Raw genomic sequence first — 12,608 nt, 5'->3', positions numbered from 1 at the left:
TGGGAAACTAGTTGACATATACGCAGGAAATTACCATATCTGACTACGTATTTACTGGCAGTTTGGCACCAACTGGAGGAAGATTATCCATGGGGATTGAAATGAAGCCTAGGAAGCAAGAGCAAGCCTCCTACCTATTCAGCTGGCCAGAAACCAAGCAGAGAAGTACCTTGACCTAAACTGTGAGAAAACCTACTGTAGAATCTCCTGCAGCAGTACACTAACGTTTACAAGAAGTGACACCTTGGATCTGTGTAACAGATCAAACAAAACAAATACTGTTTCATTTGAGTATCTCTTTGCAGGCTGCTTTGAATGTACACATCACCACTTTCAAATGCTATGCTGCCAGTCCCTGACAGGGAAACAGGAGAGCAGTTCAGTGTGAGGTCTGTAATGTCTCACAGGATTTTGCAAATAAGCATCCAGTCCCAGCCTAGGTGACTTTTCTCCTCAGCTGTTTCAGAGACAGGTTTCTGTGCTGCCATGGCAGTCTGTGAGGATAGCTCAACATGGATAAATATTTCTGAGTTAGACTCTTTAAGGTTAACAGGTGCTGGCGTTATCCTCCAGCTTTAGGCATTCCAGAGTATCACTTGGGCATAGAAATTAATGGTAGTGAGCTTGGGCTGTGGGTTATGGGAACCTTGTTGCTTAGTGATTCTCCATGACAGAGGGTTGGAGTGGGACTTGGCTTCAGAAGCTTTATCCAAATTTCCATGAAAGAAGCCACTGAGGAATGAAGGGGCTTATTAGGTTGTTCCTCTATTTTTGTGAATAATTTTTATTTTATTTTATTTTTTTATTAATCCATTGGGCCTGGGCAAAGGGCTGTCCTCCCAAAGAGTTTTCATATGACTTTTGGCATTGAAAATTCCTGGTAATCCTCACTGTGCATTGCAGAGACTGAAATGTCTCCTTGTAGCTTGAGGTACATTCAAAGAGCATATCACAGTAATATTCAGAATTTCTCCATGACTCACCAGCAGTTGTCTGGAGATGGGAGCCAAAAGACCTCTCCTGACTTGCAGGATGAGAACTCTCCATCATACTTCCCTCCCATTACCAACAACCCCTTTTTGTTTATATGAAGTTAGACGAGGAATGTAGCTAGACATCTCTAGGACGTATGTAAGGCTCAAGGATATAAAATTTAACCTTCTCCCCATTTAGAGCTCTTGAATAGCACGTTAGAAACCTGCTTTCCAGGTTCAGGCTTACGGAAGTAAAAATAGAGCACAGAGGTGCAGTTACACCCCAGCCATGCCATGGCAATCAACTAGGACTCCTAGATGGATGGGGTGATTCCTACTGGAGGAGAAATGGGTTGGTCATGTGACAGTTAAAGGTGTGGCAGAGAATTAATAAGTTTTAGGAATCTGTCCCTTTGGGTGATGGGAAAAAAATTTTGTTATATGGGATCGGTGGATCCACAGTCGCTGCAGGTCCCCATGCAAGGGATTCGTGAGCATGGCTGTTAGAAAGCAATCCTCCCAGAAGACACACGATCTGGGAGCTGACTGACTATCCAGGCACTAGTTCTGAGTGTTCATATCCAGAGTTCTCTCGATCTCCACTCTTCGTGGCAGTGAAGACACAGGCGAGCCAATCCAGCAAAAAAACACCGCCTTCAATAAACCGATGTTCCACCCTCCTGCACCGCACCCCCTCCGGTGTCCCACCGGCATCCCAATCCCAGATGTTCCGCGCTCCAAATTCTGGATCCCCAGGAAGCAAGGCCATCACAGGTACCAATTGCCTTTCTACCATCAACTTTCTTAACTGCTTAGTGTCCAATCCTGCCCTGGGTTGGCTTTTTGACCCTTCCTGGACTCAGTCTGCTCCATCCATGACTGTCCCAGCAAAGCTGTTCCCAGAAGTAGTGGAGGGGATTATATCCTTTGGCAAAATACAAATGAAAATTTAGATCAGCAGTAGGTCTTTATAACCTGTTCCCAGTGGCAAGTATTTTTTAAAGCATCATACTAATGACAAGGCACAAAAGACCCTGTTTCAAATCCTGGTGTCACAAACTGAGGAGAGCTTCCTGTCCAAGACTGGCTTAGTGGCTTGTCAGGTATGGGGAGTTTTGGGTTTTTTTCAGTTTTGTTTTGTCTTTTGTTTCTCTCAAATGATATTTTCAGGGCTAGGCCTGTGCCTGGGGAAGGTCAAATGGAATGGAGTGCAGGTGTTTTCACAGTCCTCCATTCCTCACAGGAACCACCAAGAGAGAAGCTGGGCTCCAGCAGCAAAATGAATGGTACAGGACCATTACAGAGGTGTCAGAAGACTCGAGTTAGAGTTACTTCTCCCCATGTCCCCACTCACTCCTTCCAAACAAGATCAAATATATATATTTAAAAAACAAAAGCAAAGAACACTCAGAAATAACTGTTAATAAATGAGAGACATACAGTTCACGTTTCCACACAGCAGGGAAGCGTTCTCTTAAATCTGTGGGATTGGTAGATGTATATTCCATCTAAGTACAGAAGAAGGGCTAGTTAATCAGCTACTGTTTAAATGGCCCTGAAATGTCTGGCATGGACAGATGTCAAGAAGCACAGGTGACTGTGGTGGAAGAGATCACAGTATTCTGAACAAGGGTGTTTTTTGTTAGATGACATGCACATCTGCAGCTGCCAGATAATACAGTGAATGACCTGTCTTCCTATAGCTTGTGGGTCCTGAAATTCCATATTGTTATTGCAGCTCTTAAATACTCATTTTATTTTGTTACTACTTTGAGGTCCATCCAGTTCTACCAAGTTAGGAGTTCAAGATGAGGACCTTTTTTCATTGTTTATATACACTTGTGACAGCTTCTTCCAGTTTCATGTCTCTTACACAAGCAGAAAGAGCCTAACTAGGAATCTTCCTGGGTCAGAGGCCAGATTCATCTGAGCAATAACTGGGAGATGTTTTTTGTAATGGGATTTTTTTTCCTGCTTCTGTAATCAAAAAGTATGTCAATGCATTAAGTAAAACTTAGAGCTGTTCTCTCCCTGTATGGAGGAAGGAATCATGTGATTCTTGAGCCTGGTACATTGATCTTCAAGAAACTAGTTTTAAGCCCAGAATCCTACCATGTCTCTCTGGTAGCATCATTTCCATGGTGTCTTTCAAGGCAACATCTTGCACAGATGCAATCTGAGTGGCTTCTTGAATTTTTGGTGCAAATGCATTGACCATAACACCTATCAGGAAGACAGTCTCCAGAAAGGATGCCTTCCTAGTGCTGGGGTTGAAGACGTTCCATATGGGCCTGGATAATACCAAAGACGGCAGAGTACCACTCTGCCATTGATACTTGCACAGACATGAAGTGGAGTGATACCGATTTTCCCTATGTGGATAATTTTGCTTTGCATGCAAAAGGTTCAGATGCGAGGAGAGAGCGATCTGACTTGAGTAAACTGCCCTTTCCTGTTAGGGAAAGACAGGATAAGTCCAAGGAGACGCATTAGACCTGTTGTTTTTCTCACTGCCAGACCAGCCAAAACAAAAAGCATAGAGGATGAGGGAAAAAACTCCATGTAAATTTTTTCTAAATGTCTTTGGAGGCTTCCAACTTGCTTTCACTTGTGACGTAAGCCAGGATTTGAACCCGGGTCTCTTGGGGGTGGAGGGGGAAAGGATAGTTTAATCCATTTTGTCATGGTCTCCTCTTCCCACTGTGCCATCTGATTTGCCGGTTGCTTAAGGCCTCTCATTCCTATTACTTATCTGTGAAGGGAGATGGATGAGATAATGTCTCCTGGTCCTTTTCAGCCCTGTTTTATGTGATTCTGCTTTACTACTGAGTTGATCACCAAGCTCTCATGTTTTCCTGTAGTTTGGGAAGAATCAGGAGTGTAGTAGTTGGAGAACTTGAGGAGCATGTTCAGCAGTGGAAGGATTTGACCAGTCAGTAGTTAGTTATTCCCACTAAGGACTGACTGGGCTGTATTCATGGGCTGGGAGCTTCATGTGGTTCAGGTCTCTTACAGCCAAAGTGAGATATAAAGCCCTTTATCTAAGCCATGCTTCATTGCAAGGAGGCAGTGAGATTGCAGCTAGCTGGGACCTGTTTATGAATGTCAAGACAGAGATTCTTACTGCTTGGCAGTTTACAGAATTATGTATTAAAATAATGATCTGAAACCAGTCTTCAGGAGAGTTTCATGTCACTGACACTCATGCATTAAAGGCTTCTTTCCCCAGACTCCCTAGCCGTACAATTTGCATGCTGCTGAGCCTAACAGAGCCTTGCTGGACCACTTTCATATGGGTCCTCTGGGAGACAGTGGACTCCCTGAATGAGTCCACATATGGGAAAAGTATATATAGGATGGGCCACATGCGTTAGTTTGGCAAGTTCACCTTTCATTTTGTTAATTTCTAACTGATACTTTGGGTCACCATGGAAAATGCAGTGCTTAAATATTGCAAAACCAGTTGAAGGGAGAAAAGACCTCACATTACTTGTGCTGTTGAATTTGTGCTGAGGAATGTCAGCTTGAGAAGGGTGAGAGGCGCCTCAGCTGTGCTGTGCAGAGAGGTTTCAGGACGCTGCAGGTACTGCCAGGGTCGTGAGCTGTCTCTGCATGTTGCGAGGGAGTCCTCCCCTTAGTGACTGGGGAATTGCCTTGTGCTGTTGCCAAAGTGTGCGAAGCGGGTGAATTGCCCAGAGCACCGACTGAGAGTGCAGCGCAGAGGAGTGCGGCCGGCCTGCTTGGCCTTGGGCAGTGATAAGGTAGTGAGCTCGCTGGAGGGAAACACAAAGCGCCAAAGGATACATTAGCTTTTCTCGAAGTTGTGGGCAGACTCCCAGACCGCCCACCAGTCCTCCAGCTGAAGTCTTCAGGGAGGAAATTTGGGAAGGGAATGCTGGTGCCTAGGATGCCTAAGGAGAGCTGGCGTAGTGGTTCAGTAGGTGACACTCTAAATGGGTTGTGGTGAGGACCCGAGTTCAATCTGCAGGCCTCGTCACTTGTGCCAGAGGCTTTGAGGGCAGCTTATTGTCTTAGGAGGGGTAAGATAAGGGGCTTTTTTGGTGGTGGGGAGGAAGCCATGACCCTTCTGGTTCAGTCAGGACTGGTGTTCCTGGGTTCCCTAGGAGCCACTTCAGGCCACCTCTGCCAGAAGAAAATGTAAAAAAATATCTGCCTGTTATCCCTTCAGTGAATCTGGCCCATTTGCCTCCAAAATGAGGTATTTAACCTTTCTGCTGTGTTCAGGGTATACAATTATGTGGTGCAGGAGCGTGTTGTCTGCCTCCTCTTTGTGCAAATCTGTGTCCAGTATTGACCAGTCACCATCCATGCTTTGTTCTCCACCCAGCAGAAAGTGCTTTCAGCAGGAGAGTGGAAGGCAAAGGGCAAAACAACTTTGAAGAAACAAACAGCAATTCTCAGAACTCCAGCGGTAAGTGTGTTCATTCCCTCCTGCTGTTACTTACTACGTCCCTCTCCAGGGCAGGATTCGGCTGTGATCGGTGATTGTTTGTATGTTGGGTACTTTCTGTAAAGCTTACAGGCAGTTAGCCTTCCAGCAGTATTGTCCTCTTCCCAATCCTCCCCAGGTTCCTGGCACTCCAGAGGCTGTATGAATTGCGATATGGGGATGCTGCTCCCAAGTCCAGGTACTTTAGCATAGTCTTTCTAATGAGGAGCAAAGATGCAGAGAAGGGGGAGTATGGATAGAGATAAAGCAGTACTTGTTCTTTGTCTGTGCATCAGTGAAGTCCTTGTGAAGCAAAGCCGTTTTCAACAAGCAGGAGAATTCTGAGGACTATAAATAGAACAGCAGTTTGCATATTACAGCCATGCTAAATGTGGCAATATAGTTACACTTCACTGTAACTGGAATCCAGCTGTTTGTGAGTTTGCTACATGAAGGTCACAGTATATCTGATGTATAGATGTGAGAACAGAATACATGTGCTAGAAGGAATTCAAATTTACTGCACTTTCTGGGTTTCCTTTGAGTTTTAAGTCCAAGTGGTAGTAACTGAACATAACCCCCCAGCCTAGACAGTTTCATTTAGGTATGCCATTTATAGAGTTTTCTTTGCAAGATCTTACTTTCATCCCGTCCATGTATTTCCCTGCCTTCAAGTGGGACACCACCACTGTTATGCTCCCTAATTGGAGTTTAACAGACAAACCAGATATAATGTCATTTCAGCATCTCGAGGCAAAGATAAATCATATGCTAGCAAAAAAGGCTGGCATCTTTCCCTCCCCCTTTCAAGAGGATTAAATCATATGGTGTTCACAGTGCCGCTAGCTGGAATGGGCAGGTAAGAGATAGAGCTCCGTTCTCCAGGAACTGCCAGAGGTTAGGAAGGTATTTGTCCCTGGAGCAGGTTACACAGCATCTGTTTGGGGGGTTTATATCTGCCTCTGGAGCATGTGAGGGGTCTTCTGGAACCATGTGAAAAAGGAGTGGAGTCGTGCTGGAAAACCCATGTGCAGTATAACAGAGTGGGAGATTCTGAATGGGAAAAAAGCTGTTTGTTACTAAAATACTGGGTATTATGCAATGAGGATCAATCCTGTACTAATCCAAGCATTCACCACAATTACAGCTATTCATTCGGGGACAGAAAAACCTAAAGAAAAGCGATGTAAGCAGAACCCATCAGGTGAGCTTGTCTCTGTGTTTCAGGCCGTTATATTCTCCAGTCCTGTTCCCTTTGGGTAGTCAGGGGTGCTCAGCAGCTGGCAGAGTCTGTCCTCAATCAGCCAAACCAGGCCATAAGAAATGACAGAATACGGATATAGTTGATATAGACTGTCGAGAGCTACTAGCCTGACTTGCTGCTTTGAAAGTGGCCCCTGGCTGCTCAGCAGGTCTGTTCCTCATGTCTTGTCTTCTGTCTGCAGTACGAGTGGTTTGTGTGAAGGATTTCAAAGTGTTTAAGTGCACATCTTTAAAAGCCAATATACTATTTGGGTTGCTAACTGTTCCAGGGTGCTTTAACAACAGCAGCCTTGGATTGTTCTTAGATAGTTATGGGAGAAGGACAGAATCATCTTCCTTCATATCAAACAACTCATCCCTAAAGTCAAGAAATCTGCATTGTAAAACCTTCTGGCTGCAAAACTGCTGCTCTTGTTAGGTTTCGCAGGTGGGGAGATGAACCTGTAGCATGGGAAGGGGTCCAAGAACCACTGACAAGAAACAAAAGAAGAGAGGGTGGCTATTGTAGATTGTCCAAGAATTTAGTTCTGCCTGAACATCTTTTAAATATTGACCCATTGTTGCTATGACACATCTCACAGATTCTCCTTACCATCTCCTTGTACCAGCTCACATCACACTCATCCTTCTCCTGATTCAACTTTTGTCTAAACTGCAAAATTTAAAACATGCAAGGGTAAAAGCTCATAGTAAAAACCAAACCAAACCCAGAAATTCTTACAAATTAAGTAGTGAGTTTCATATGGCTTGCTCATCTTCTTTCATCGTAAGAAGTGCTTCTGGTTGTACCAGCATGTATGGCAGGGCCTGGCAGGCTGTAGGGGGATTGCAAGGTGCTCACCTAAACCTTTGTTTGAATCAGAAAACCTGGGGCTGCTCAGGGCTGGTTTGAGAGGAGTTGGGCCCTGGTTGGAAGCACTTCCTTTCTGCATTAGGAAGCTGACACACTGCTCAAAGCCAGACTGGTGCATGGGGATGTATAAACTTCTTGCCTTTTCCCCCTTCCCTTATCTATCCCACATTCTCTTTTCTTCCCCAGCCCTGTTTTTCCCCTTGACTCTGTCTTCCTTGTGCTGCTTCCTGTGTGTCCCATTCAGTGCTCTTTTCCAGCTCTTCCACCAAGCCATCTCTTTTCTTTTATTTCTTCGTTTTCTCAGGAGCCAACCCAGATATTCTCATTGGTAGCAGCTTAAGTGACCATCACTGTGTGAATGGTACTAGTGACTGGCGAGGCCATGGAAATCTCTGAAGGCATCCTGTGCTTGAGTGTCTAAGCAGAGCTTTCAGTGCCTTCATTTTTTAGGAGCTGATATGTTCCTTACCTCATTGTTTTTCTTTTTTCCGTGACTGTGTTTCAGTAGGTGGGACAAACTCTGTGTAACTGAGTGTACACATGCCTGATGCAAGCTCTTAGGAGGAACTCTGGCTTTGCTGGCTCTTGCTCTGTTGTGCTCCAGGTAGTAGATTTCACACAGGTAGGGAAGAAGCTGGTGGTAACGTGGTTGAGAATGACAGAGGGGCAGATGCTTCCATCCTCTCCACTCCCAAGTGCTGCTAAGCACCAAACTCCTCCTGCTGTAAAGAATGGTCCCTAGCTTTGGGAGGTGAATCTGGGTCCCAGATGAGCTGAGCCTGAGAGCTCTATGGCTTGACTTTGTTAAACGTTTGATTCCTTGTAACATTTGCTTAATGTGGATGGGAGTTTTGTGTCACAGGCTCAGCTGTAGTGATATTGAAGAAAGCAGCAACATCTCTTTGGGCCACGCTGCTGAATACATAATGCTCCTTTTCCCTCTGTCGGCATGCAGACTTGCAGTGCCACAGGAGTGGGGGAAACAGATTCATGTCCCGAATGAGGGGGAAGACAGGCAGAGCAGGAGGTCAGCAGCTGAAGCCACCTAAAGTAAACTTGGAAGCACTGCTGTAGGGAAGGTGGGAATAAGACAACTAGAATTGAAAATGTTGGAATCAAGATGTCTCTCCACTACACACAACCATGTTCCTTGTGAGAGTGAATGCAGACTGCCCCACTATCTTTACCTGAGAACCCTGGGATCTTCATGCCCACACAACAACATGAAAATAAAGTTTGTGTACCTGTTGTGCATGGCAAAGCACCATTCTGTGGCTGAGCTTGAATCCATCTACTAGCAGAAAGTCCTCTCCCCAGCCGGGCATGATTTAGCTACAGAGTAGATGGAGAAGGACTGTTGAGCTGCCACCCACTGTGTGAATGGGAGAGTAACCTTTGCATTAACAGGAAAGAGGCTCTACAGCCCCTTAACTTGCTTTTTGATGAAACCTGGGAGTCATGGACATGTTTTCACAGTGCTTTCAAATAGTATACGTTAGAACCTCAGATCGCTTCATTGTGCTGCCTCTGGAACGCAGGCAGCCTGCCCGGAGCTCCCAAGTCACATGGAGCTTGGGATCATTCACTCCTGAACTAAGCAAGGCCAGAAAAGAATCGCATGAACCGGTCGTGAAAGGTGGAATTGGCTCATTGCGGTGTGTAACCTGTTAATCATCTAAGTCGTTGTAAAGTTGCTTTCAAGAAAAAGCTCCTTGTGGTGGTCATTTTGCTGAGTCTTGACATGTTCAGGGTTTTCCTATGGTAGATCCTCAAGAGGCCAAAAAATATTTAATGGCCAACTTGTGAAATATTCTTCTAGCTAAGGCTGGTGATTAGCTTTAGCTGGAGCCTGGGAAGAAAAAAGCCCCGAATGGGGCACATACATGTAGGGAAGGCTTGCTGCCCTCCTCTGTCTCCTCTTTCTCCGTACGCACCCAGGACAGGTAGGACAGTATTCGACTGGGACTCTGCAGACTTGGCCCTGCCGTGATGTGGTGTGTGACCACAGATGTGTTACTTCCCCAAACTTCTGAATCTCTCTTTCTGTCAGCTGCAGCTGGCTTCAGAAAGCCTCGGGGGCAATGACTTTCCCTAACTTAGTGTTTACAGCATAATCCAGGCTTGATCTTTTATTTTGTACTTTCTGAGTGACTCCTTACTAAAATGAACCATTCTCTGGGAACACTACCTGTAAGCCAGGAGGCATGAGTGAAACTATGAGACTTCAAAGGAAAAAAAAATTAACTGAAATTAACAGTATTTGTTGATGTCTAAATTTTCTAGAAGTTAATAATGTGAAAGATACAATATTTAAAATTATACAGAGAACTGGGAAATATTTTTAGTTTTTGAGGTCCATTTAAGCTGTGTAAATATGTCTCAGTTTCATCTGCTGAATCAGGTAACTTATTTAGAGATGTGCAGTGGAACAGATTTTGGCATTTACAATTTTTAAAATATCAGTGCTTTTCATTCATGTTATACAGAAAAGCTTTTCTTTTCAGCAGTGTTTATTTCAGATTGGGTAGAGGAGCAAGGAAAGTGTCTTCTTTTTTGAGTTCATGTAAAGTTGAGTAACAGATTAAGACAAGAAAGAAAAGAGTTAATTTCCTTCTTTCAATTTAGAAGTAAAAAATTTTTGGAAAAGGATGAGAAGTGCCAGTTCTCAAAATGTAAAGGGCCTAGGATCGAATTTTCAGTATGTGCTTAGTGGGATTTTCAGAAGCTGGTCCATAAACAGTCATTTCCCGATCTTACATGCTATATTTCTTTTTCAGTGGTTCAGTTCTAAATGCAAAACTTTTTCAGTAATGTTCTTAATTTTCCTATATATGCAGCACACTTAAGATAGTTATATTTAGCTAATGGAAGTGCATCGTAAGATGCTCTTTATGTATATTATGGATACTGATTCCCATCCAACTGCAACATGGCACTATTTCAAGTGGAAGGATAATTAGAAACATCTCATTCACCACTTGCCACATAAAAAAGAAAAAAAATCCTAGTGTTAAACTATGTAATCCCTTAAATAGAAATAGATAGATAGGGTTTCTTTCTTGCTTAGCAACTGAGCAGAACTGACCTTTAGTTTTATCACAAGTGGCAAAAAGGCATAGTGCAAATCAGTGTTAAACTCATGGTTTAAATCTGTTCTGGGGCTACGCTGGGTGGTGATGGAAGCAGACGTGATGTCTGCTTGAGCCCCCTGTGTCACTTCTGTTGTAATGACAGGAGTTTAGTTCCTTATGATGTCCTGATGCCGAGTCCTATAACATGACCAAGATGAAAAAGCCAAGTTAAGACACCCAGCAGTAGCTTTCGTCTGACTTTTGGGATGAAGGAAACTACATGATTATGTTGGGACTGTTGTCAGCATTAATGTGTGCTAATGAGATGTGAGCAGATGGATGCTCTTGCTAGAGAATACGAATGTTCAGGTCCTCCAGCTGCCAGCCAGTCAAAAAAAGCAGTTTTGCACTGAAAGTGCAGGAAATCATGTACACATAAAGGTGGAGGCAGCCAGGTGTGTTAATAACACTGGGATCTTCCTGTATTCTGCTGTTGGCCATACATCCTCTTACAATCTTTCTGTGTAGTCCAGTGATCATATAGCCTGTTTGTTTGGATTTCTTCTTGGGAAGATATGTGACTTTTAAGCTAGAAACTTTGGTGGGTAAGTGTGACTTTAGTGTTCAAGGCATAAAAATTCTTGATTGTTGGTTGCAGTCTGGTGTTAGCACAGCCAGCTCCCAAAGCCTCTGTCTCCCGAGATGCACCCGGTTGTCTTGCAGGTTATGTCAGATGGACTGAAGTGCAAAATATAAATTCCATTCAAGTGCATAAATTCATTTTTTGGTAAATCTCTTTGTTGGAGGGGCACTGGGTGCAAGCCTGCTAATGGCTGAGTTTGAGGAGTGAGGAAGGGGGGTTCATCATTAGGGAAGCTCCCGGGTTGTCTTAACTACTCTGTACAGAGTGCAGGTACTGCTCACTACAGGGCAACACAATTAGCTGTGCATGGAACTGCCTTTTTTTAAAATAGCCTGAAAAATTATATGTCCAGATTAAAGATTACCACCAGACTGCAGTTCTTAGAATCAACAGAAGAATAACATGGGGAAGAGGCCTCAGCCAGGAAGAGTCACTTTGCTCCATCACATAAATATGCCTCCCTGGATCCACTGGGCATTTGCATGGAATCAAGGTTTCCAGGAGTGAACCATTCATTTCTGGAGCCACGTTTGTTTAAATTGTTCCAGACTTGTCATGTTGAACAGGTTATTTGTAGACAGGAAGAAAAATATCTGGATTAAAATAACCACTCAGCAGCAAGGCTTTGTGGATGAAAACCTTCCAATTCCTCAAGAGTGCTGAGACACCAGCTCATTGGAAGGAGCATCAAGATAATAAATATGAAAGACATTGAGGCAGCAGTGTGAGCAGTCAGCAAAATCGTGAACAAGCAGCCAGCGATACAAAGTTTGGATTGCAGTCTTCAAACATAGATACTGTGCCACGCAAGGGCTGGACAGGACATAGAAGAAAGGGCCACTGATAGACCGGAGTGTGGGCAAAAAAGGTGACCTCATGTTTCTGTCTTGCCTGGAGAATCTATGGAATGAAAGATTAGCAAAACCCCAGAACAAGCTGAATTACTGGGATGCAAACTATGACACTTTAGCAACTTTTCTCAGAGTATAGGTGGCTTTGGTAGAATTGACTGTGCTAAGGCACAGGGACAATGCAGTGCATGGATAACATGGTGGCCTGTAATATAAGGACCAGAAAATTCCCAACGGTCCTTTCTGGCTTAAAATACCGTAGTAGTAATGTTTAGTGAGTGGCCTGAACTCATGTTGCAGATTGAGAATGTTTCACTTGTATAGGGAGTCAACATAAAGGTGAGATCACGTTGACACTACTGGCTGGAAAACAATGTGACTCATGCCAAGTCTGGCCTTGGGAATATGTTGGGATTTGTTAAATGATGTATGCCCCTACTGTCCTTCCAGGTCAGGTTTACTTCTGGGTGGAAGGTAGAATGTTGCTTTTTGACCTTCAGAAG

The 12,608-nt window shown here is 44.0% G+C and overlaps 1 protein-coding gene across 15 annotated transcripts in view; it reads left to right on the top strand.

Moving 5' to 3' along the window:
* Positions 1-12,608, top strand: part of ZNF618 (zinc finger protein 618) — a 179,202-nt gene that overhangs the window by 140,184 nt on the left and 26,410 nt on the right. For 9 of the 15 annotated variants that reach the window (XM_064523588.1, XM_064523585.1, XM_064523589.1 and 6 more), the window contains 3 exons: positions 1,560-1,748; positions 5,323-5,406; positions 6,572-6,628. The exons of 1 other annotated variant lie outside the window; for it this stretch is intronic. In XM_064523588.1, the coding sequence (XP_064379658.1) occupies positions 1,560-1,748; positions 5,323-5,406; positions 6,572-6,628 (330 nt within the window). The remainder of the gene's footprint in view (positions 1-1,559; positions 1,749-5,322; positions 5,407-6,571; positions 6,629-12,608) is intronic. 5 more of the 15 variants (XM_064523595.1, XM_064523597.1, XM_064523583.1 and 2 more) reach the window with 4 other exon arrangements.

Source organism: Dromaius novaehollandiae, chromosome 20, assembly GCF_036370855.1.
Source record: "Dromaius novaehollandiae isolate bDroNov1 chromosome 20, bDroNov1.hap1, whole genome shotgun sequence".
Taxonomy (NCBI): Eukaryota; Metazoa; Chordata; class Aves; order Casuariiformes; family Dromaiidae; genus Dromaius; species Dromaius novaehollandiae.
The sequence above is the reverse complement of the archived record's forward strand: the minus strand, read 5'-3'. Positions and strand labels throughout refer to the sequence as shown.